This window comes from Loxodonta africana, chromosome 4 (genome assembly GCF_030014295.1).
Source record: "Loxodonta africana isolate mLoxAfr1 chromosome 4, mLoxAfr1.hap2, whole genome shotgun sequence".
NCBI classification, from domain to species: Eukaryota; Metazoa; Chordata; class Mammalia; order Proboscidea; family Elephantidae; genus Loxodonta; species Loxodonta africana.
In genome coordinates, this window is record NC_087345.1 from 63,021,020 (window position 1) to 63,042,332 (window position 21,313).

Genomic DNA, 21,313 nt, shown 5'->3' on the forward strand with positions numbered 1-21,313 from the left:
GAGTCAATTCTGACTCATAGCGACCCTGTAGAATAAAGTAGAACTGCCCATAGTCTCCAAGGAGCAGCTGGTGAATTTGAACTGCCGACTTTTAGTTAGCAGCCGTAGCTCTTAACCACTGTACCAACAGGGCTGTGAGGTGGTAGTGATTCAAACCTGGCTAGCAATACTGATGGTAGTGAAAAGAGGTGAGATTCTGGAAATATTTTGATGGTAGAGCCAACAGAATTTCCTGACAAATAGGATGAGAGAAAGAGAGGATTAAAGGTGACCTGAGAACCAGGAATTATCATCAACTGAAATGGTTCATATCATAATTGTCTTGAAATATAGGTGTTGTAAATAAGAGCCCAGAATGTGGGGTTAGATCCCAGTGCACAACCTGTCTGTTCACTTGCTAGCCGTCTGACCCTGTACAAATAACTTAACTGCTTAAGTCTGTTTCCTAATCAGTGAAATGGGTTAAAAAAAAAAAAAAGACCTTTGAAGCTTTTCAAAAAATGCCTTGTACATAGTAAATGGTCATTAAATGATAGATGTGTATTGTTGTTGTTGTTATTATTAGGTGCCATTGAGTTGGTTCCAACTCACGGTGATCCTGCATACAACAGAACAAAACAATGCACAGTCCTCCACTAGCATTAAAATCAGTGTTATGTTTGAGCCCATTGTTGCAGCCACTGTGTCAGTTTATCTTGTTCAGGGTCTTCCTCTCTTTCACTAACCCTCTGATTTACCAAGCATGATGTCCTTCTCCAGGGACTGATACCTCCTGATAACATGTTCAAAATACATGAGATGAAGTCTTGCCATCCTTGCTTCCAAGGAGCATTCTTACTGTACTTCTTCCAAGACAGATATATTCATTCTTCTGGCAGTCATTGGTATATTCAATATTCTTTGCCAATACCATAATTCAAAGGCATCAATTCTTCTTTGGTCTTCCTTATTCATTGTCCAGCTTTCTCATGCTTATGAGGTGATTGAAAACACCATAGTTTTGGTCAGGCACACCTTAGTCCTCAAAGTGACGCCTTTGCTTTTTAACACTTTAAGGTGGTGTTTTGCAGCAGATTTGCCCCATGTAATCTGTCCTTTGATTTCTTGACTGCTCCTTCCATGGCGGTTGATTGTGGATTCAAGTAAAATGAAATCCTTGACACTTGAATATTTTCTCCGTTTATCATGATGTTACTTATTGGTCCAGTTGTGAGGATTTTTGTTTTCTTTATGTTGAGAGTACTCCATCCTAAAGGCTATAGTCTTTGATCTTCATTAGTGCTTCAAGTCCTCTTCACTTTCAGCAAGCAAGATTGTGTCATCTGCATAACGCAGGGTAATGAGTCTTCCTCCAATCCTGATGCCAAGTTCTTCTTCATATAGTCTAGCTTCTCTGATTCTTTGCTCAGCATACAGACTGAATAAGTATGGTGAAAGGATACAACCCTGAGGGACACCTTTCCTGACTTTAAACCATGCAGTATCTCCTTGTTCTGTTTGAATGACTGCCTCTTGGTCCATGTACAGGTGCCTCAGGAGCACAATTAAGTGTTCTGGAATTCCCACTCTTCGCAATGTTATTCATAGTTTGTTATAGAACCACACAGTCGAATGTCTTTGCATAGTCAATAAAACACAGGTTAACATCTTTCTGGTATTCTCTGTTTTCAGTCAAGATTCATCTGACGTCAGCAGTGATATCCCTTGTTCCATGTCCTCTTCTGAATCCGGCTTGAATTTCTGGCAGTTCCCTGTTGATGTACTGTTGCAAACCATTTTTGAATTATCTTCAGCAAAAGTGTTATTGTTTACTCTTAATAAAATTACTGGTATCATTTCATGTGTTTTATGTCTACCCATTGCCGTCGAGTTGACTGCACTGCCCTATAGGATTTCCAAGGCCGTAATCTTTACAGAAGTAGACTGCCACATCTTTCTGTAGTGGAACAGCTGGTGGGCTTGAACCACCAACCTTTTCAGCTAGCAGCTGAGTGCTTAAACACTGCACCACGAAGGCTGCTTGTTTTATGTCTTCTACTGGGTTATAACCTTCTTGAAGAAAAGCACCATCTTATTTTTTTTTTTCTACAGAAACAACCCAATCTGTATGTGGAATTACCCACCCATTGTTGTCGAGTCAATTCTGACTCATAGCGACCCTATAGGACAGAATAGAACTGCCCCATAGAGTTTCCAAGGAGCCCCTGGTGGATTTGAACCGCTGACCTTTTGGTTAGCAGCTGTAGCACTTAACCACTACGCCACCAGTGTTTCCATCAGTATGTGCATTATCCATGTGTTAACCATGGCCTTGCTGACATGATGCTATAGATGGGGAGCTTGGTATCACAAAAGACAGCAATTGCAAATGGCCAGGTGGACTTTTCATACCCATTTCTACAGATAATAGATAATTTATATATTTGCTCTGATAGCTACACAAGGATTTCAAAAACTTTGCGTGTGGAATATATTGGTAGAACATTGCAAATTTTATTGGCTTTTTCTTATTAATTTGTGTCCATCATGATCCTTAGGAATTTTTTTTTCTTTTTTTTACTTGCAAACTCTTTCATTTGACTCTGTAATTTCATTTGGCCTCTAAAATATTGTAACCTTGATATAAGAACTGCTGAAATATGTTCTTGTTTTTAAAGGATCCTCTTTAAATTTGCTTAAGTCATTTTGAAATCTGTTCCTCACTTCCAAGCTTATAGGCAACCTCTCCAACTTGGCATCTCATGTAAATTTAATGAGCATTCTCTCTTTCTCATCATCAAGGTCATTGGGTCATTGATTCTTATTTCCTTTTGTGCTTTTAGAGCAAAGAGACAGCTTTAATCCATCTTTTGCAGCCCTTCCTGTCTATGGACAGTATTGTCCTGTTTCCATTCTACTTTTATCTTTCATTCTTTTTTTTCAATCTACTATTAAATTTGGAAAACGTATATCACTAAATCTAACTTGTTTTCCCAGACTAGTTCTCACTTTTTCTCTTCCCACTCTAAGAATATGCATGATATAATTTTAGTAGTTTTTTTTTTTTTTAATACTGGTCTTAGGACTACTCATATTGAACTGCATTCATTATTTCTTCAAAGACACTCATTCTTAAATTCAAGCCTACAAAAATTTGTATCTGTTCTACTGGGTCCTAATTTTTGTTTGTCTATAATATTCCACACATCTAGTATGCATTTCTATATAAAAAAGATGTTAAAAGCATACTGAAATTACAATTCAGGAAGAGTAATGAAATAGAAGTTGGAACAATTAGTAAGGAACTAATTACAAGAGATGATGCAATAAGCACTGATGCAATGAGAGGTTGACCGTTGGCAGAGGTTAACGTTGGCTAGTAACAGAGATCTACAGGAAAGAGAGCAGATGATCAGCAGTAAGATTTTATTAAGTGAAACAACATAATACATTAAAAAAAGGGGGGGGGAAACAAAATAAATTCTAGGTTTTATAATAATCTCTATAATCCTCAGATGTCATATTAATTCCATCATCTGCAACACCTACAGAATGCAAAAGTAATTACATTACTCCTCTGCTTTAAACCCTTCATTAGTTCTTCAAGACCGTTCAAAAACAAAAGAGGAAAAAAGATGTCTTTCCTGAAAGAATTTACCACCATCAGATCCACACTACAAGAAATGCTAAAGAGGCAGGTGGAAAATGACCTCAGATAGAAACAAAGGAATGAAGAGCACCAAAAATAGTAACTATATGGGTAAACATATAAGATTTTTCCTATTATTAAAAACTCTTTAAAAGACAATTGACTAATAACAATGTATTGTGAAGTTTTTTAAATATATAAAGGAAATATATGAAAAAATGACGAGAGAAATAGAATTACATTATGTGAGGTTCCTATGCTATATATGAAGTAGTATAATATTGCTTCTAGATATACTGTGATTAAAGATGTATAACATAAACCTAAAGTATCATTAAAATTATAAAACAAAGCACTATAGCAAAGAATATAAAACAGAATCATAAAAATTCAATTAACCCAAAAAAAGGCAAAGCAAGTAAGAAAGGATCAAAGAACAGAGAGAATTTAAATCAAACCATATCATTAATAACATTAAAGGTAAATGTCTAAATATCAAAAGTAAAAGGCAGAGATTGTCAGAGTGAAGATAATAATATGACCTAAAAACATCCTGACTGAAAAAATGGACTTCAAATATAGAGACTCAAATAGGTTTAAAGTAAAATGATGGGGAAAGATATAATATGCCAACTCTAATAAAAACACATCTAGAGTAGCTATAATAATATCAGACCAAAGAGATTTCAGAGCAAAGAATATTACCAGGGATAAAAAAAAAAAAGGTCATTTTCTAATGACAAAGGAGTCAAATCATCAAAAGGACATAACAAGTTTAAATGTTTATGTACTTAAAAAGAGAGCTTCAAAATACATGAAGCAAAATTTGATAGATCTACAAGGAAAAATAAACAAAACTGCAATCATAGAGATTTCTATAGCTCTTGCAATAATTGATGAAACAAAGGGACAGAAAAATTAATAAATACATAGAAAATCTGAACAACTCTATCAAACAGCTTGATATAACTGACATTTATATAACACCAAGTCAACAAGAGCAGAGAACAGATTATTTTCAAGTGCACACAGTACATTAAGCCACAGACACAAAATCCTGGGCCTTCAAATGAGCTTCAGTAAGTCTAAAAACATTCAACTCATACCGAGTGTATTTGCTCTAAAAATAGAATTCAATAAGAAATTAATAACAGAAAGTTCTTTAGAAAATATTTTAAAAATTAGCTAATCAACAGACTTCTAAGTAACCTATGAATCAGTAAATTAAAAAAAAAAAAAAAAAACCTAGAAATATCTTGAACTGAATAAAAGTGAAAATTCAATATATCAAAATGTCTGGGATGCCACTAAAGCCATACTTAGTTTACATGAAAAATGAATTATAAATTAAAAAGGTCTCAAATTAATGAGTTCAGTTTTCACCTTAAGAAACCAGGAAAAAAACAGCAAATTTAACCCAAAGTTATATTTAAAAAAAATGATAATTATTAAATAGGAAATCAATGAAATAGAAAACAGGAGAGAAAATCTATGAACCCAAAAGCTGGTTTAGTTTGTTTTTAGCAGATCCATAAAACTGATAAACTTCTAGCTGATTGAGAATAAAGGGATATGACAAAAATTACCAATATCTGGAATGAAAGAGGGGACATAATGAGAGGTTCTAAGGTAATTATTAAAGGATAATAAGGAAATATATAATGTATAATTTTATATCAATAAATTAAACATCTTAGATGAAATGGGCCAAGTCCTTAGAACAATGTACAAATTACCAACGCTCACTCACAAAGAAATAAATAACCTGTATAACCCTATTGGTATGGCTTGTATTGTGTGCCCCAAAAAAGATATGTTGAAGTCCTAGCCACCCGCCCCCCCCCGCCCCCCGTATCTGTGAATGTGACACTGTTTGGGAATAGAGCCCTTAAAGATGTTATCAGTTAGTTTAACATAAGGTCATACTGGAGTAGAGTGAGTCCCAACTGGTGTCCTTATAAAAGTAAAGAAGATACACAGAGACAGGGAAACAGAGGGTAATGAAGTCATATTACACTGCAGCTGTAAGCCAAGGAACACCTGGAGCTACCAGCAGTTAGGAAAGAGGCACGCAACAGTTTCTCTCTTGTATCCCTCATAAGGAATCAACATGGCCAATATCCATTTGTACTTCTGGCCTCTATAATTCTGAGACAATAAATTTCTGTTCTTATAAGCCATCCAGTTTGTGATACTTCATTATGGCAGCCCAAGGAAACATATATATATATCCCAGCCCAGTGCCTTCAAGTCAATTCTGACTCATAGCGACCCTGTAGGACAGAGTAGAACTGCCCCATAGAGTTTCCAAGGAGCACCTGGCAGATTCGAACTGCCGACCCTTTGATTAGCAGCCATAGCACTTAACCACTAAGCCACCAGGGTTTCATATATATATATATTAGTTAAAAACCTTTCCAAGGAGGAAATTCCATGCCCAGATAACTCCACTGGAAAGAACATCAATTCTAGACAAGTTCTTTCAGAAAACTGAAAAGGAGGTAATAGATCCCAACTCATTCTATGAGGCCAGGATTATATTCAGCATGTTAACAAACTAAAAAACTAACACCAAAACAAAAAAAAATGACCATCTCAATAGATTCAGAAGATGCATTTGATGAAATCAACATCTGATTCTGATTAAAATTCTAAGCAATGTAGGAATAGAATGCAACTTCTTCAACCTGATAAAGGGTACTTAAAAATTTTAAAGGTTAAATCACCCTTACTAGTGAAAGACTGAATGTGTTGCCCTTAAAATCAGGAACAAGAAAAGAATGTCTGTTCTCAGCACTTCTATACAATATCATACTGGAGCTTTTAACAAATACAATAAGGAAAGGACACAAAATAATAAAAAGAATCCAGATAAGAAAGGAAAAATAAAAATGTCTTTATTAGCAGTTAATGTTATCATCTATGTAGAAAAACTGATTGACTCTATAAAACAGCTACTAGAACTAGTATTGAGTTTATTATGATCACAGGATACAAAATAAATCTACAAATAGCCACTGTATTTCTATGTATATAATAAAAAAAATTTTTTTTACTATGTATAGCAACACAAAATCAGAAATAAAAATTTTAAAAGCAACAAGGCCATTTACAATAGAGTAAAAATCATAAATACTTAAGGATAAGACTGACAAAAGATGTGAAAGTTCTATTCATTGACAACTACATTGCCAAGAGAAAATAAAGAGGAACTAAATGAATGGAGAGATATAGTATATTCATCAGTTAGAAGAGTCAATATTGCTAAGATATCAATTTTCTCAAATTAATAAATTCAATGCAATTCTGATCAAAACCCTAGCAGGATTTTTGGAGAAACTCATTCTAAAATTCATATAGAATTGCAAATGAACAAGGATAACCAAAAGAACTTTGCAAAGAAAGAACAAAGTTGGAGGACTCACACTATCTTATTTCAAAATGTACTACAAAACTACAGTAATCAAGACCATGTCGCTGGCGTCAAGATAGATAAACACATCAACAGAACAAAATCAATAGTCCAGAAATAGATTCACACATATGTGGACCACTGTTGTTCAACACATGTGCAAAGGCAATTAAGCAGAGAAAGAATAGACTTTTCAACAAATGGCACTTGAACAATTAGATATGCATATGCAAAAAAAAGGAAGAAAAAAAGACAAAAGAAATTTGATTCATACTTCACACTATACATAAAAATTAACTCAAAATGGATCACAGACCTAAATATAAAACTTTTAAAAGAAAAAGATTCATGACCTTAAATCAGGCAATGCCTTCTTAGATATGGTACCAGTGGTATACTATCCAGATAAGAAAAGCATGATAAAATGTACTTCATTTAATTTGAAATCTTCTGTTAAGAAAATGAAAGGCAAGCCACAAACAGGGGAAAAAAAATTGCAAATCATATATCTGTGTCATATATCTTGTAGTCAGAATATATAAATAACGTCAAAACTCAGTAATAAAACAAACTACCCAAATTAAAAAAAAATAGTTAAAAGATTTAAACCCTTCACTAAGGAAGACATACGCAGAGAAAATATGCAAAGTAAAAGATGGTCAACATCATTGGTCATCAGGGAAATGCAAATTAGAACCGTGATGAGATACCATTACATAACTATTGTGGTTATTGCTGTTAGCTGCCATTGAGTTGGCCCCTCACTCATGTCAACCCCATGCACAATGAACAAGATGAAACGATGCCCAGTTGTGCATCAGGTCATTGTGATCCATAAGGTTTTCCCCAGGTGATTTTCAGAAGTAAATCAGCAGGTCTTTTTTTCTAATTGTACTAGACTGGAAGCTCTGCTGAAACCTGTTCGTTATCACAGCAAAACTCAGGACTCCACTGACAGATGGGCAGTGGCTATATATGAGGTATATTGACCACGAATCGAACTCAGGTCTAAAATATCTAAAATGAAAGCCCTAATTATACCTAGTGTTGGTGAAGATATGGAAAAACTATAACTCTGATATACCATCGATGGGAATGTATCTTACAGCCCTTTGGAAAACAGTTTTGTAGTTTCTTAAAATATTAAACATGCTTATCATATAACGTGGATATCCACTGATGGATATTTACCCAATGTCTTGGAGAATGACTGTGAATTATTGAAAACTAGGTGGTGGCTGCAGTTGCAGCTGCTATTCCAGTTGTGGTTTCATTGCTTGAGCAAATTGATATATCTATCTCGTGGTACCAAATTCTATCTTAGCTATCTAGTGCTGCTATAACAGAAACATCACAAATGGATGGCTTTGACAAACAGGGATTTATTCTCTTACAATCTAGGAGGCTATAAGTTCGAATTCAGGGTGTCGGTTCTATGGGAAGGCTTCCTCTCTCAGTCGGCTCTTGGGGAAGCTCCCTGTCATCAATTTTCCCCTGGGCCTAGGAGCTTCTCAGTACGGGGGCCTCCTGCCACCAAGAAAGGAGAGTCAGGAGCAGAGCACATCCTTTGGACCCGGGGCCCCTGAGCTGAGAAACTCCTAGAACTAGGGGAAGATTGATGAAAAGGACCTTCCCCCAGAGCAGACAGAAAGGAAGCCTATCCCTGGAGCTGGCGCCCTGAATTTGGACTTCCAGCCTCCTAGACTGTGAAAGCATAAATTTCTGTTTGTTACAGCCATCTACTTGTGGTGTTTCTGTTACAGTGGCACTAAACAACTAAGACAGCCATCCACTTGTGGTGTTTCTGTTACAGCGGCACTAAACAACTAAGACACGGTGAGGGGGAAGCATATGCACCTACAAAGACCTGTACATGAATGCTCACAGCAGTTACCAAGGTTTATTGGTAATAGCCATAAACTGAAAACAACCCAAATATCAAACAAAGGTGACTGTATGAACCAACTGTGATATATCCATATAGTCTACAATGTATATGTATCTCAAAATGTCATGTTGAGAGAAACAAGGCAGTCTAAAAAAGTCCACACTGTATAATTCCATTTATATAAAACTTTAGAAATGCAAACTAATGTATAGTGACAGAAAGGAAATCAGTGAAGAAGGGAAGAGAGACTGGGCAAAGGGATTACAAAGAGGCATAAGAGAACTTTTCAGGGTGATTGATATGTTCGTTAACTCGATTGTGGTGATATATTTACGAATGTTTACATATGTCACAACATATCAAATTCTTCCTTTTAAATATGTGCAATTCATTGTATTTCTACTTCAATTTATCTGTGGAAGAAAGGAAGGAAAGAAGGAAGGAAGGACAAAAGGAAGGAGAAAAGAAATAAGAAAAAGTATTCCTGAGAAGTCTTCACCAGAAATGGATGGATCCTGCCATCACTTGAAAACACAGAACAATATTTCCAACGGTATTTTAAGCATAAAGAGAAATCATTTGAGACAAGTAAATCAGTAACCATGGTGGGTGGAGGTCCTCAGAATGCTAGCATGCTAACGATTTTTTTCACAATCGTAAATTGGCTAGCATCTGCACCTAAGTGTAGAGAGAGTGAAATAATAATCATTTTATCTTCATTCTTTCCTACTGTTCTGATTCTTAAGCTTCTTGAATAAATTAAAAACCGCTCTAAATTTATGGAATATGGAATAAAACACCAAACCCAGTGCCGTCAAGTCAATTCCGACTCATAGTGACCCTATAGGATAGAGTAGACCTGACCCAAAGAGTTTCCAAGGAGCGCCTGGTGGATTTGAACTGCCAACCCTTTGGTTAGCAGCCATAGCACTTGACCACTACGCCACCAGGGTTTCTGGAATATGGAAGAGATGTTATTTATTTTTGAAAAAACACAGATAACATTTTAAATCAAAAGATCTTTTTCCTGATTTCATTCATGCTGGAGTAGATTAGGTATTTACAAATTGACTTTTAGAACTGAGGAATAACCACAAACATGCCTCCAGGTTCATTTCAAACTATGTTAATAAATTATTTTTGTGTCACATTTAAAGAATCGACCCTTTCGAATGAACTCATCCATATAACAAACCTCAGTCAAAAAACTCATATATAAAGTTTAATACATTTTTAAATATATTGTGGTTCTAAACTTCCATTATTTTTATAAAACATCAAACCACATAAGATTTTAGCCAATGCAATGACCACCAGTTTAAAAAGAGGTTTTCTATTAACATAATTCATATCTTTATATATTATAACATAAAATAATAACTAATGGTCATTGACATGGTCATCTGAGTGCAAAAACCAAATATCCAAATTGCCAATGAAGGACTTCCATGAATCATTAATTGAACACATTTTATTAAACAAGGATATCTTTTTACAGAAAAAGTAATCTTAGCAATGTTAAAAAATGGGAAAAATTTAAATCAATAAAGTACATACCAATCCTAATGGATGCAATTAGTGTTATCCTATAATTGATGACAGCAGATGTTAAACCTATTTTAACAATTATAAAGTAGCTACTGAGTGTTAAACACTGAGGTGCACACTCTTATGTTAAAAATAGAACTGAGGGATAGAGGTATAAGAAAAAATTCAGGTCCTAATCCAAGTAGCAATGGAAAAAATGAGTGTAAGATATCCTATTTCTGTGTCTAGTTATCCGTCCCAAACCAAAAACCAAGCCCACTATTGCAGAGTCAATTCTGACTCATAGTGACCCTTTAGGACAGAGTAGAATGGCCCCATAGGGTTTCCAAGGTTGTAAACCTTTACGGAAGTGGATTGCCACATCTTTCTCCACAGAATGGTGAGTTGATCTTTCTGTTAGCAGCCAAGTCCTTAACTGCTGTGTGACCGGGGCTCCTTAATTATTGGCCCAAAATTTTTATTTGCTATTCAAAGTCTCATCTTTAATTTTTTTTTTTTGATAGTTATTTCTAGGAACCCTGGTGGCGCAGTGGTGAAGACATTGGCTGCTAACTAAAAGGTCGGCAGTTTGAATCTGCCAGCCAGCCAGCCAGCACCTCCTCACACATCCTATGGGACAGTTCTACTCTGTCCTATAGGGTCTCCATGAGTTGGAATCCACTTGATCACAACGGGTTTGCTTTCTTTGCCTGTTTGTTTTTTAATCCTCATTTCTAGAAAAGATGTTTAATTCCCAAAATGTCTCCATAAAAATTGTTTATAAAACACACATATCAAATCGCTGCCTATACCCATTTGCATTTGCCAGTCAAAATAAATAAGTATGTAAGAGGCACTTGTGAAAAATAATTGTGAGTATACTAGTAAGTTCTGTTATTATTAATAATAAAACTGACATTTGTATAGTACCGTTTGTATAGCAACTTCACAGTGAGTCTCCAAACATTGATGCATTAGTACTTCCAATATATCTATACATTTTTGGCAAACAGTCATCACCATTTTACTGTTTATAAAGCAAAGTCCTGACTCATAAAAATAACATGAACCTAGTGACTTTAATATTTTCTAACTCGTAGTCCATTTCTCTCTGTCAGGAAGAGGAGACAAATATAATACATCTAGCATGAAACAGTTTGGTGAAATATCCAGTTGGCACTTGGGTCTTATCTATTCCCACCTTTTTATACGCGATCCAGTCAAACACCCTGTCAATATCTGCTGCCTGTAGCACTTCCTGTGATACTGGATGGGAACTGGCCAAGCCGTCGAGCAGCATCACTTCATGCAGAACATCCGTCAGAAACCTCTGTTTCTCCTGCAATACAGTAGATGGAGCAATATCATAGGTGATTCACGGTTACGACAGGATGTGTGTGACAACAGGAACAGAACATGTGTCACTTTTGATGAAGTTCATCAGCCTTACATGGCAAGACTCAATTCTAAAGAGAACCCAGTAAATAAAAAGCCTCTTAAGTTACTCTAAAATGTAGGTGGTTGATTTGAGGGCAACATGAAGCAAAATCAATGAACTACAATGGGCTCTAAGTAGATAAAAAAACAGTTGACTCTGTACTTTAACAGTGGTTAAAGCAAATTTGTACAGTGGGCATATAACGAAAGTGACTATGATACAGGCTTCTTTGCGTGCTCTACAATCTCAAGACTACAATTCAAGTCTCAAAGTAATTTTTAAGGCAAATTCAATATAAGAATGCTAACTAAATTTCAGGATTCTGGCACTATTTTACTATATATACCGTTTATCTTAGTACCATTTGAAAAGCTTATCCTCCCTCCCTCCCTCCCTCCCTTTCTCTCTCTCTTTCTCAACATGTGCTCATACACACACACACACACAAAAAAAAAAAAAAAAAAAATTATTTTCTGGAAGAGTTTCAGGAGACCACAAGAAACAAAAGCACTACTGACACCAAACTATAATATCAGTGGATGTGAATTCAGAAATACAAAGTAGATAACAATATGTATTAATAATCTGTTACCATGAGGTAGTAAAAATAGACAAAATCACAAGACTTCTATTCTGTGCATTATTGAGACATTAGTATTTGCTCTATTAAAAGCCAATTTGTTATGTTAGAAATAGAGTAGAAAAGTATTTTTCTGTTGTTTTTAAGAAACCCTCCTTTAAGGAAACATCTTGGGTTTTGTTAACAAAAATGCTGGCAGCTATTAGTCTTTCTGGCCTCCTGCCTTCACTGAGGGAGGAGTAAAATAAAAAAAAAAAAGTTGCAAGCAATAACAAGGGCTAAATAGTCCCTAGATAGATGGGACCTAAGGAATATCATTACAGAGATTAAAGACGGCAAAGCTTAAACTGCTCTAATTCTGAGCTCACTACTGGAGCCTTGTAGTTTTGAGCCAGCAGATGAACAGTGTGTTGTTTCTGAGGAAGATGTAATTTCAAGCTGAACATAGACTAATCCTGAATTTAGAGAAATGGAAATGGAGAATAAATATGGCAAGAAAAGAAGAGTTAACTGGAGCATATAAGTGTGTGTTACTTTAATTTTGCTTTAAAGAAATGTTTTTCTAATTATTTTCTCAATGAGTTAACATGTTTAATCAGTAATTCAGTTAATGAGTCATCCAACTCTACAAAGTAAGGTTTTTTTCTAATAGCTTACTTTTTATATAATTTATTCCTTCCTCTTTTACACCAAGAGTTTCACAGCAATGGCCTGTGTTCCCTCAAAGAGAACTGTGTAGAAACAACTGAACCAAACCGCATTCTGAACCATAGACGACTGCTCCAGGCCCCACAAGGCCACAGGTCAATAGTTCAAACTTAGACTGAATTAAGTGAGAAATATGACATAAACATAGGACATATTCCTTCTCAAATTAAGTTCCTTATTCAACATGAACTGAGAAAAACAGACTAGGTATTGTGGTTTAAATTTTTAAGAATAAAAAAATGGTATACACATTGTTCATCTTAAGTCCACGAAAAAACAAGATTTCAGACAAATGGCCTGAATTTACAGAATAAGGAAAAATCATGTGCCAATTCAAAAATAAAAAAAAATTTTAACTTACTTTTAATCAGATGTCCAAACCTGTTACTCACGTAATTTTAAAATGCACATTAAAATTATTTGACATTGGAATTAATGGGAGAAGTTATAAACTGTATACTTCTACTACAACTTGCTCAGTGAACACTTTCATTGATAAGAAGTCCTCATTGAAGATGCGATTTCCATTCTGAAGATAGAACAATACTCAACTCTTCAAACAGTGATTGCCTGCTCCAGTACCTTTACTCAAACATCTAATCTAAAACCACAGTGTAAAGTGAGCTTAAAATGATGTTTATTGGAATTCTAATTTTTAATATTTAGCAATACTAAATATGTATTTATCGATATTAAAATTTAGTAAACATCTTTGCTAAACTTGTGATTTTTTAAGTAACACAAAATAAACAGCAAAGTAATCTTAAAAATGGAATCTAAGGTAAATTTCAAATGGGGAACTTTCATATTTAAGGAAATATAAGTTACATATCATATACTGCTGGACGCTTCCGTACCAAAACAAAAACAAATCTTTGTTTAGTAAGTAGACTTTCAATAAAAAAAAAAAAAAAAATTTTTTTTTTTTTGTTAGGTCATCAGCAAAAGATTCATCTTCTTCATTGTTACCTACCCGTCTTCATTGTTAGAAGAATGATAATTGTGTAATTAAGAAAAAAAGGTTTATGCGCAGATAGATACTAAGAAAAAAACAAAAAAAAAAAATCCTGGAAGAAGAGTCACAAAGCCCAGAAGACAGAATACCTTAAACTGAGGATGAAAAAGAAAGTTCTAGCCAGAGGCAAGCTCAATTTAACAGAACTACAAAGAGTCTACAGGAGAGAAGGTACTAATATTTTATAAAGATCTGTGTCACTAAAAAATAAGAAATTATCCTAGCTGGCAGTACTTGGCCAGGACCCTCATCATCGACAACAACAAAAAACAAAAGAGAGAGAAAAGAAATCACTAAATATTGATTAATTGCCTACTGTTTACCAGGGACTGTGAAAGTTTAAAAATGAAGTTAAATGTGGAGTTTTGCACAACGACCTGACTGGGAATTGGGAGCCAACACTGAGAAGCTTAAAGGAGCTTTAGCAGAAGAGAAGATGGAAGAGCCATAGGATATTAAGAAGAATTCAGAAAGAACCAAGTCCAGGGAAAACTTGCCTGCTCTGCATTATTTTCCAAGGAGAAGTTGCCATGGTAACAGACTAACCGACTACAAAGCCATTATCAAAATCCCAGGCCCTTGGAAGCAAGGCCTAGTCTATCCAACTTACATGTCATTCCGTCGGGTAGATAAGCCCTCTGAGATAATAGATGTTGGAGACAAAGTGTGTGAGAAGTTTACTAAGAAAGAGAAAAAAATTCTAGGATAAAAGTATCCATCTACATTGAAATTGTCAACTGAGGGACTGGGGAAGACCTCAATCCCAACAGCATTATTAGTGTGCAAGAAAAGAGGTGGAGGAGGTCTTTCCAAGATTTTACTAGGGAGAAGATGACCCTCGAAGCTGTCCTGGCACTATCTCCAAAACGTGAGCGTGCAAAGGTCACTCTGCAAAGGATTGTTTCATGCAACCAGGTGAGACCAAATAGTCTTTGACACCTGATGAGGAAGAGAAGAAGGAAGAGGCAAATCAGCACAGTTTAATAAGCCTGACCACACAGGGAATTCTTCTAGAAAAAGATAGGAAAAAATAAAAAAAGAAACATAAGGATAGAAAGTAATCTGACTCTGACAGTTTAGGTTCAAAAAGTCATACAGTCAAAAGGGCGAGGCACACATCCAAAGACAGCAAGGCAACAAAGAACAAGCACAAGCAGCACAAGGAATGAGAGCTAAAGGAGAGGAGAGGGTAGCTTAGAGAACGAAGAACCAGGAGCCCTGGCTCCTGGAAAGATTCAGTAGCAGGAATATGGCCTAACATCCCATTAACTTCTCTCCCAGGGGAGATGGCCTGTTTGCAATAGGCAGGATTTGGAGTTAGGCACTAGGAGTTATCTGCCTGAATGAGCTGTTTCTTTATCACTCCTGATCTGTTTACAAGTGATCTATGCAGCTCACTCATTCATTCACCCAGCTTTGCTCTTTTAGCAGGAGGTCCCCCTGCCTTCTCCAGCTGCTAACTACCAGAGCTAGATTCCTTTGTAAGAGACCAGGATAGAGCCACAGATACTGTTGAGGAGGTGGGTCTGTCTGAAGTTGGGGAATACCAGAGCAATTGGCCCCTCCCTGCTGGTCTATCCTGGGCTGATTGGTAGGTGATCCCTGATGTATCCAATACCAGGGCAGAAGGAGACTGGCAGCATAAGGGTAAGCGTAGTAAGTAAGAGTGGTGAGCACTTTTCCATTCTGCTAGCATGGTCTACAACACTAGAAATGGCAGCCAATGGCCACAGCCAAAAGACGATTTGCAGTGACTGAGTTTGTGTAGGAGCCCTGGTGGTGCATGGTTAAGAGCTTGGCTGCTAACCAAAAGGTTTGGCAGTTCAAATCCACCAGCTGCTCCATGGAAACTCTAGGGGACAATTTTATTCTGTCCTATAGGGACACTATGAATTGGAATCAACTAGATGGCAATAGACCTTTCTGTTTTTTGTTTTTTTTGAGCTTGTGTATAACATTCTGCCAGGCTGCTGAACCAGAAAGCCCAAGCCAAGGTCACTGTTCTACATTGTACTTACTATTGTGTGAGTCAGTCAGTTCCACTTCAGATCTCTGCTTAAATTCATAGTACTTGGGAAAGTGGTTCTTACTCATAGTGATCCCCCATAGGGTTGATATGAGTTGGAATCAACTCAGTGGTAATGGGTTTGGTGGTTTGCTGGAGGAGGAGTGGGAAGGGGAAAAGCTAAAAAAAAAAAGAAAATGCCGGCACTAACGCAACATAAAAGTAAAACAAAATAGTTGGCTACAGTGAATAAAACAATATTCAGATTACAAATGTTAAAGGGATTCTGAGAAAAAAAATTGAAAAACAGAATTATTCATGGAAAGTTTAATAAAAGAAGTGGAATTTGATCTGACCCCTGAAGAACTTTAAATTTTGGGGTGTGTGTGAATTTGTATGTGTGTCGTATAGGGGAAACTATATTTGTGGTGCATATTCAACAGCTAGTTTCATTTTATTTCATAGTTTAAGGTCACAAGGTAGGCTGGTCTACCACTGTAACAAAAGCACCAAAATAAGGCAAACTGGAGAATTTTAGATCTGTTTAAAAGAAGTTAATGTTAACAGTAGCAATTAATCCTAATACAAAGGCCACATCGAGTTTCTGAACACATGCATACATCTAAATAGTTCCAATGATCTCTAAAACATCATTTTGTATACTATTATTTTAAAAATAAATTGCATTTGAATTTTGGGAGAATAATGAAAAGGCATTTCAGAAAAGTGAAAACGTGTGAGTAAATGCTCAGTCTTGAGGAAAGCTGCCGCCATGTTAATTATTCATTCAGTCACTCACTTAAGAAATATGCATTAAGTTCCTACTCTATGTCAGGTACTGTGCTGTGTTTTGGGACTAAACAGATGACTAACATTGAGTCCCTAACTTTAAAATGCTCAAGAGTGGAAGAGAAAGTACAAGAGAAAGGCAGATCAATGGCTAAATTCTATTATAAAAACATAGAGGATGAAATGATTAATTAGTTCAGAAAAGGCATCACAGAGAGGTGACATTAAAGCAGACTGTTGAAGGATGACTTACTCAGATGAATGGGCGAAGCAGCTAAAAAGGGCAAATCCAGGCAGAGGAAACAGGAGAAAAACAAAAACAAAATGAAAAACTCCACTCTGTTTGAATTTTCAATTACAGGCTGAAGAGTTTGGACTTAATAAATTAGGCAGTAGCAGAAATAATGACACAATAAAAGTAATGTCTTAGGAAAATTAACTTATCTCTGGTATGCCGGGTGGCTTGATGTAGAGACCGGAAACAGGAAGTGGCTACTGTACTAAGAAAGTATGTGGTGATGATGTATTAGAACAAGGTGTTACTGAAGGATTGTTAGATCTGAGACATTGATGCCTTGATCCCTTTAGTCGATGATGGAGAGAAAGTGCTCAAAGATAACTGCATGGCTTATAACCCGTTAACCTGTTGCAGCCGAGTCGGTTCCGACTCATGCATGGCTTATAGACTGATGGAATTAAAAATTTAAAAAATGTGAAGCTTATTGCCAGAAATGGAGAAGTGGGAAAAAAAAGTTTGGTTTGGAGGACAAGCTAAAAATATCAGTTTTAAATATGTCACAAGGAAAGAGACAGTGAACATCCAAAAAGAGATGTGCTACAGGCAACTGAGAGTAAAAGCTAAAATTTATGCCAATAAATGCTAAAAATTATGCCAACAAATTTGTTTGTATAGAAATATAAATGAAGTCTTGGAAAGAATCCACTTCTTTATTTCTAACATTAGCACTTCATATATTGCCATTTAGTAGAATATGTGGATCCCTGGTGGCGCAGTGGTTAAAATCTATAGCTGCTAACCAAAACGCTGGCAGTTTGATTCCACCAGCTGCTCCTTGGAAACCCTATGGGACAGTTCTACTCTGTCCTATAGGGTTGCTACGGGTCAGAGTTAACAGCAATGGGTTTGGTCTTTTTGGTTTATCATAATCTTAGATACACCTGATATATTCTATTCCTTGAGGTTTCAAAATGGGTTCTGCCTGAACATGTCCAAGTCTGAGCAGTTAAAACAGAATATGCCCAGTCTAACCACAGTTAAAGGAGCCCTGGTGGTACAGTGGTTAAAGCACTAGGCTGCTAACTGAAAGGTTGGCAGCTTGAACCCATCAGGCACTCCATGGGACAAAGATGAGGTAGCCTGCTTCTGTAAAATATCACAGCCTTGGAAACCCCATGGGGCAATTCTACTCTATCTTATAGGGTTGCTGGGAGTTGAAATCAGTCATTGGTGATGGGTGAGGAAGGAGGAAGTAGTACTGAAAGAGAAAGGGGTGTACGCAATTTCCTATATGGAGGCTGACTAATTTTAGTGAAGAGCAAAACCAGACACACATTTTGACTCTGTCACCAGAAAAGGAAAAAATAAAATCAGAGAATAATCTGAATGGAGACCAAAGAAAGTCAGATACATCAAACCAAGACTAGGAAGATGAGAGCCAAGCCTGAGTCAATTCGAGTTATGATGAGGTGTTCGCAGGCATGAGAGAGAAGGAAAAAAAAAAAAAATCTCTTAGGGAAGACCTGGGTTACATCAGAACAGCTGAAAGGATTTTCTAGGAAAAAGGACCTAAACATAAAGGAATTTTTTAATATTCCTAGGATAAAAGTCATGCACACTGCTCTAAAGCTGATAAAAGAGCCCTAGGTTAGAAGAAAAATATCTCCAATTCACTAGCAGTATGTCCTTGAGCAAGTTACTCAACATTTTTAAACCTCAGCATCCTCATCTATAAACAAATTTGGTTGTGAAGATTAAATAAGACAATTTGTTCTACAAATATTTATTGAGCACCTGTTATATCTCAGATGGTATGCCCCATATTAACGATAGAGAGAGATACAAAGACATGGAGCTTATCTTCAAAGACTTTACAGTACTAGAAGGAAAGAGAGAAATAAAAACAAATATTAAAACACAACTTATTATATGTAAAAATGAAAGATCTTGTTGTTAGGTGCCATCAGGTCAGTTTTGATTCATAGTCACCCTATGTGCAACAGAACGAAATGTTCACTCTGTAGGTTCCAGGTATATTGTGACTACGCAGAGATATGTGTGATTTGTTCTGCCTGGGGGAGGCCAAGAAGCTTCTGAGGTGATAGTTTGAGTTGAATTTTTATGGATAACTTGAGTTTTCTAGGCAGACGTAGACAGCGGAAGTGTGTGGGCCCATACACCAGAGATCGATGGATCAAAACCATCCTCTGCTATGAGTTTTGGAGCCCTGGTGGCACAGTAGTTAAGAGCTTGGCTGCTAATTAAAAGGTCAGCAGTTCCAATCCACCAGCTGCTCCTTGGAAATCCTATGGAGCAGTTCTATTCTCTCCTATAAGGTCGCTATGAGTTGGAATTGGCTTGACAGCAACAGGTTTGGACTGGTTTTTTTAGGAGGATGTGACAGAAAAGGACATTTTGGGCATAAAGAAATGTGTGTGCAAAGTCATGGTCTGTTTGGGGGACTACAGTGTTCTATGTAGACGACAGGGTGTATAATGGAGTGAATGACTGGTGATGAGCACAAAGAGATAGACAAGAACAAAATTATCAATGATCCCCCATGCCAATTTAGAGATCCAGAGAAGTGACATCATCAGACTCATATTTAGAGATACTACTCTGAATAAAGCATGGGAGAGTGGACTAGAGTGAGCAGCAACCACAAAAAGAAGAACAGGACAATGTTGCATAATTATACACACACAAAATGGAAACCTTGGTGGCTTAGTGGTTAAGAGTTTGGCTGCTAACCCAAAGGTCAGTAATTCGAATCCACCAGCACTCCTTGGAAACCCTATGGGGCAGTTCTACTCTGTCCTATAGGGTTTCCATGAGTCAGAATTGACTCGACAGCAATACGTTTGTTTTTTTGTTTGTTTTTAGCACACGATATAGGCTTGAGGTTGTGATCACAAAATGTACTAATTATTTCTTTCAAATTTAATTCAGTTTGTGGATAACCAATGGTGATCAAACAAGGAATTATTCTGGAGTCCCAATAAGTATGAATTAAACATAGATATGGGCGGAAAAAAAAAAAAAAAAAGCGGAAACCCTGGTGGCATAGTGGTTAAGTGCTACCGCTGCCAACCAAAGGGTCAGCAGTTCGAATGCACCAGGTGCTCCTTGGAAACTCTATGGGGCAGTTCTCCTCTGTCCTATAGGGCCGCTATGAGTTGGAATCGACTCGACGGAACTGGGTTTGGTTTGGTATAGACATGGGCATATAAATATGTATGTTAACACATATATAGATATCCAAATAGATAAAATATTTCCTTTTAAGGTATTTTCATTTGTTTATGTAAAATAATGCCTTATTCCAATAATAGTTTAAAAAAGTGTATTTTTCAATACATTCTTTCAAAATGTGAATGAAATCCACTTATTAATATAAAGTCTGAAAGTCTTTAATGTTTATAATATACTCTTGAATAACTATAAAAGTACTTTTCTAATCTCTGGATTCTGATCCATAAGAATGTTGAACTAAATTCTCTGAACAATGCAATCTAATTCTATGTGCTTACTGACTGTTTCATATATGGGAGATGCTGTGTTAGACGTCAGGGAAACAAATATAACCAAGACATGTTTCCTGCCTCCAAGCAACCCCCAACGTGTTAGGAAAGACAGATATGTGTACAACCAGTTAACACCATGTGATGGGTGCAATATTATTAACATAAAGTACTGTGGCGTATTTAACTTTACCCTTAACTTTCCCTCTATAGAGTAGAGAGGAAGTTATAGGTAAAATGTTTTCAGTGTTTATGACCATGTTGTTTTAACCTCAACTGGTCTATTATAAAGAGGAGAAATAAGATACGATGTTTTTTTATGCAATCTATGTTTCAGCTCTCTGAAAATCTATATTACCATAAGATTAAGATTTTTAAAGTTTCATAGATCAAACAGTTAACCACATATATCATTACTAATCTGAACCCCTGCCTTATACAAGGCTAAAATGAAAGATACAGGTATACCCAGTATTATGCAGTTGACTTTTTTTTACTCTTCTTCACGATTTACTCAAATCAGGACAAAGGTTAAAGCAGAGGAATATGAATGAGAATTCAAAC

The 21,313-nt window shown here is 36.2% G+C and overlaps 1 protein-coding gene and 1 pseudogene across 1 annotated transcript in view; one reads left to right on the forward strand and one right to left on the reverse strand.

Annotated features, from left to right (window-relative positions):
- Positions 1-21,313, reverse strand: part of TRHDE (thyrotropin releasing hormone degrading enzyme) — a 486,396-nt gene that overhangs the window by 160,989 nt on the left and 304,094 nt on the right. Inside the window, exon 6 of the mRNA XM_003405210.4 lies at positions 11,657-11,794. Coding sequence (XP_003405258.4) covers positions 11,657-11,794 — 138 coding nt within the window. The remainder of the gene's footprint in view (positions 1-11,656; positions 11,795-21,313) is intronic.
- LOC104846929 (zinc finger CCHC domain-containing protein 17-like) lies at positions 13,951-15,683 on the forward strand (annotated as a pseudogene).